The sequence below is a fragment of the Solanum stenotomum genome, chromosome 2, assembly GCF_019186545.1.
Source record: "Solanum stenotomum isolate F172 chromosome 2, ASM1918654v1, whole genome shotgun sequence".
Taxonomy (NCBI): Eukaryota; Viridiplantae; Streptophyta; class Magnoliopsida; order Solanales; family Solanaceae; genus Solanum; species Solanum stenotomum.
Genome location: NC_064283.1, coordinates 64,707,319 through 64,712,354, shown reverse-complemented (window position 1 = coordinate 64,712,354; position 5,036 = coordinate 64,707,319). Strand labels below are relative to the sequence as shown.

Genomic DNA, 5,036 nt, shown 5'->3' with positions numbered 1-5,036 from the left:
CTTATGAATCTTGTGGTCTTAAATTAAAGATGTGTGTGGTCCTTTAAATCTTGTGGTTTTAAACTTGCCATGTCAAATGTTGGAATTGAAAAACTTACTATATATAGAAAGAGACACTCTGTTTAGGATAGACCAAAAAGGAATGTAAGACACTTGAATTGGGATGGAAGGAGTAAAAGTTTCAGTTGTTGCTAGCTTGCCTGCCCTTCATTAGTGTGTGATTGAGATAAAGTGGATTCATTGCTTAAATTGCTTCCTTTGGGTTCATATTTTTGGTTTCACCTATTGTATTTATTACTGAAAATCATAGAACTTCTCAACTGATATTTCATAGGAGAAAGCTAGCAGTCTATATCCATTTTCCATAGGGAAAGCATGAGTTGTCTTGGGCCAAATTGACTAATCTATAAGGTGACTTATCCATATATGTGAGCTCCTGGTGTGATTTACGAATGGTAGGCTTGGTTTAGGAATATCCAAAGCAATTGTAAAATCGTCCATTTGTTTTTTTTCCCAATATTAAACTTACGGTAGTTATTAGGTGATCATTTTTTATGATGTTCTTCAAGTCTTAGAAAATATGGTTGTTACTAACTTGCTTTAGTTTTTTAAACTGCTTCCATATAGACATAAATGCTATACTACTTTGAGTGGTTCTTTAAACAGAAGCCTAGTAACACTTTGGGTCATGCCTTGAAGATTTGACACCATAGAAGATGAATATTTGATAAAATTTTGTGTATTCTCATAGGTACCATGTCGGTTAGTCATAGCATATTGATAATGGTTAACAAAATGGACCTTAAGCCTAACTCATGACGTGAAGGTTGTCTAAAATATATAGCAACCTATTCTTTTGATTTTTGACGGAGGAGTTTAAAGAGAGGACAAAATGAAGTGGTAATCCTCAGATGGTCCATCCCAATTGTTGGAACTAGACAGGAACTAGTGTACCATGCTAAACTTGTGATTGCTTTGACTCCACTGGGAAATTTTGGCTACTTATTAGCAGCAAGTGGTGCTTTTGAGATCGTTAAAGACAATCCCATATTATTGCATAGCTACATTAGCTGTTGTATTTACACTTCGATTTGTAAACATGCATTTCTATAAATAGATCGTCTATACAACTTGCAGGTTTTTTCTTTGAGAAAAGGTAACAGAAAATTGATTGCACTCTGCGACTGGTAGTTTACATTATGAAAACCAGTTTTGGTTATGAAAGTACAGTTCCTTAGGCTAGGGTTTGACTGATAGATACCAATCAGCCTTACAAACAAGAGGTCAATGTGCAGAGCCTTATTAAAATACTCTTTGCTGCCAAATAATGTGATGATTAAGTATGCATCCAAGGGTGACCTAGTGACCAATGAAGTGGATTGAGAACCATAAGGTTTTAGGTTTCAAATCTCAGCATAGACTTAAAACACTAGGTGAGTTTTCTTCCCATTTGTCCTAGCCTTGGTGGACAAAGTTATCTAGTACTTGTTGTTGGTCAAACGAGACAGGTATCCCGTGGAATTAGTCGAGGTGCACAAAAGTTGACCCAGGACACCACGGTCATAAAAAAAGTGATGATTAAGGATCTCTATTAAAACAAATCTGCAGGCTTCTCTCTGTGTTTGTTTTAAGAGTTTTATATGAGCGGTTTCACGCTGCTATTAGAAGTGTCCACCTTTTGATTGTGAGATTTTCGTAGTAATAACCATTGATACAACGTGCAGGCCCATAGTTAAAGCTATGAAACCTTAAGTTTTTCCGGGAAGTTATCATTTTAGGATAAAGATTGTAGATGTAAATGTTCTTGCATGTAGTGACAACTTATTTACTACTCTCTTTGTTTCAGTTTGTTTGTTTACTTTTTTTTTTAGTCTGTTTTAAAAAGAAGGCCTCTTTTCTTTCTTGACAACTTTTTAATTTCAACTTTTCACAAGACAAGTTTAAGACCACAAGATTAAAAGTATTTTGGTATATGTGACATATCTTTTGCTTAAGACCACAAGATTCAAAAGTCATCTTTACTTTTTTAAACTCCATGTCAAGTCAAAACTAGACTAACAAATTGAAACGGAGGGAGTACTTAAACTGCATCAATCAACAGCAATGCCTGTAGGAAACTGTCTTGAAGAGCTTAACTTCCTTATCAGTTTCTTTGATGCTTCAATAGATCATTGCAATGAACATAAAACGCGTCACTGATATTTCATTGTAAATTCTTGATTTGTTTCCTCTAGGTCATGGAAGGAGTGTTGCAGTCATGTGCGCACTGTTAGTTGCTCTTGGTCTAGCAGAAGACTGGAAAAATGCTGAGAAGTTGATCAAAGAAAAACGGCCATACATACGAATGAATGCTCTGCACCGTAAAGCTTTAGAGGAATGGTCGAAGGATCGTCTGTCTTCCCCAAAAGTTGGAGTTAGTTCCGTGATTCTGTCGAGTGCCAACGATCGTTCCTGATCGATTGACTGCAGTTGCAAGACCAATTAACTATTGATGATTGGCTGTTTGTCTTAACTTTCGATTACACATAATACTTGTTGATTGAGATTTTTGGTTCTTTTTATTTAGTAGAAGCTTGCTCTCCTGATATACTCTTATAATATAAAATGTTTGAATTTTGATTTTAGGATTGTGTTGACACAAAAAATCTTAACTATTTTATAGCCTAAGCATGTAGAGAAACTGTATTTTTTGTGTATCAAGATTCTGTTATTCTTAAAAAGCAGCTAAGTATTATTCCACCCTTTATCTTTGTGTTGCAATAGAATAAGAAGGCAGCTCGATGCACTGAACTCGTGTTATTTGCGGAATTTTAGTATGGGTTGGACTACATTGAGTATGTTATAGACCAGTGAACTTTGTATTTCTGTAAGAGGGTGTTTCAATGACTTATAACAGTGACCACAAGTATTATTAAACAACATATCTAGTGTAATTTCACACGCGTCTCGTCGATTAATACTATGTCATCTACGAATAACATATATCACAACACAGCAATTCGTCCATTACAACAAGTGTTTTGAATCACCTCTTACTACTTTTATCTGAATTTTAGCTCCATCGTACATATCCTTAATTATTCTAATATAAACCACAAAGACCCCACTTAGATCAAGATAGCTTTTTTGTTGTTTTGTTTTGCTTCTTTGCCACTTCAACAGTTTAAATGAATGAGTTTTCTTTTTGTTTTTGTTTGTTTTTATTAGTTATTAGTAGAATTCAGACTATATAATATAAAAATACAGATATCTAGAAGAGTGTCAGCGAACAGGAATTGTAGCTTTGCTCCTCAAAATTATCATCTTCACAGGTTCATATTTTCTCTACTCATCAATTATAGCTTTGAATTTATGTATGGTATGAATTGTATTATTTAACTTTCTCTTGCCAATTTTTATTTATTTGCGTTGATCTTGATATGTACTTTAGAAATAATCGAACACTCAATCCTCTTCAAACCCCATTTAGTGAAATTTCACTGGACATATTACACATCAACAATTATTTGTTAGATCTTGATTTATAATGCTAATAGATTAATTTAGTCTAATTAACCAAATCATTTTATGTTTCAACAATTAGCTTTACTTCATCTTACTTGCTCAATGGTGCACCATCTACAAAATCCTCTGCCTTCACCAAAAAGCCTCCATGTACTCTAGGTGAGTTAATTTCACGTATCGTTACTGAACTTTATCCTCTATATAACGATAAAGTAAGAAGACTATTTTTCATCATGTTAAAGTATTAGTACCCTCACAAAACTATTGTTTTGTTTATAGTCGATAAAGTTTAGTGACTATACGTTAAATCAATCATGTTCTAGGTTCTTTGAAGAGCATTTCCAAAACATTTGGCTTGAATTCTTTCTCCAAGTTCAAAGTCTCAACAATGGCACTATACAAGGTGAAATTGATAGATCCTAATGGTATCGAAAACGAGATTGAAGTACCCGATGATCGATACATTCTTGATACTGCAGAAGATGCAGGACTCATGCAGGGCTGGTACTTGTGGAACTTGTGCAGGACAGTTGAGTTCAGGTTCAGTAGACCAATCTGAAGGCTCGTTCCTCGATGAAAGCCTAATCGAAAAGGGGTACATATTGACTTGCATTTCGTACCCAAGGGAAGATTGTATTGTTCATACGCACAACCAAGACTTTAGCTGTGTTGCTCGGACTCTTCAAAAATGTAGACGAGTGGAGTTAGATCCTTCCAAAATAGTATATTTTTTGGAAGATCTGACACGGATTGATAACATTTTTGGAGAGTTCAAGCGACATAGGCTGCTTTTAGCTAGTAACTAAAGGGTTAAATTCAAGGTATGGTATCAACATTAAATCCTACTTTGATCTTGTCAATGGTGCCAATATTAGTCTCAAAAATACCTTAGAAAGTGTTATATCAACAATGTTATTGCCAAAAATTGACAAGGGTAATGAAACAGTGTCAGCATTCGCGCTACCAAATGCAGAGAGGGCCACAACTTGTTTATAATGGTTCACGTTACACGGATAGTAAACTAGTCCTCTAAGGCAAAACAAACGTGTCTCCGGATCTTGGCTTCTACGTATAAAGAATGTTCTTTGTGTCGATGAATCCAGCTTCTAGAACACCTTGTACGAGGAACAGGAGCTCAGAGACACGAGGGTACGTGTGTTAGGGGGGAGGGGGGTTATCATTAACAACACCCGAAGGAAATGGTAACATGGCAAGTGAGACACTTTCCATTTAGAGTTGGGAATTTTGACTGACTATCTTTTGTCACAATAAAGGTTTGTGGGCATGCCAATGTAAGTGAAAAAGTCTTCACACATTGTTTGATTTGTTGGGAGGCGTTAGCAGAGTGGCAGAGGCAGAAACTTTATTAATGGAACTTCTCATTCATACGATATGATTTTCCAACAAAGGGTTTCACATGAAACCCTTTGCGTTCATCTAGCTCCTCCCCTAGTTAGGAAGATGAAGTGTGAAGAAATGTCATGGTCACTTGCATTTGCAATTCTTGATATGCCATTGACAAATAGTAAAAT

At 35.5% G+C, this 5,036-nt stretch overlaps 1 protein-coding gene and 1 pseudogene across 1 annotated transcript in view; both read left to right on the top strand.

Annotated features, from left to right (window-relative positions):
• LOC125856618 (uncharacterized) overlaps nt 1-2,746 on the top strand; it is a 3,800-nt gene extending 1,054 nt beyond the window's left edge. Inside the window, exon 2 of the mRNA XM_049536207.1 lies at nt 2,235-2,746. Coding sequence (XP_049392164.1) covers nt 2,235-2,455 — 221 coding nt within the window. The 3' untranslated portion in view covers nt 2,456-2,746. The remainder of the gene's footprint in view (nt 1-2,234) is intronic.
• Nucleotides 2,747-3,566: 820 nt separating this feature from the next.
• LOC125856205 (ferredoxin-3, chloroplastic-like) lies at nt 3,567-4,310 on the top strand (annotated as a pseudogene).
• The last annotated feature ends 726 nt before the right edge of the window (nt 4,311-5,036 follow it).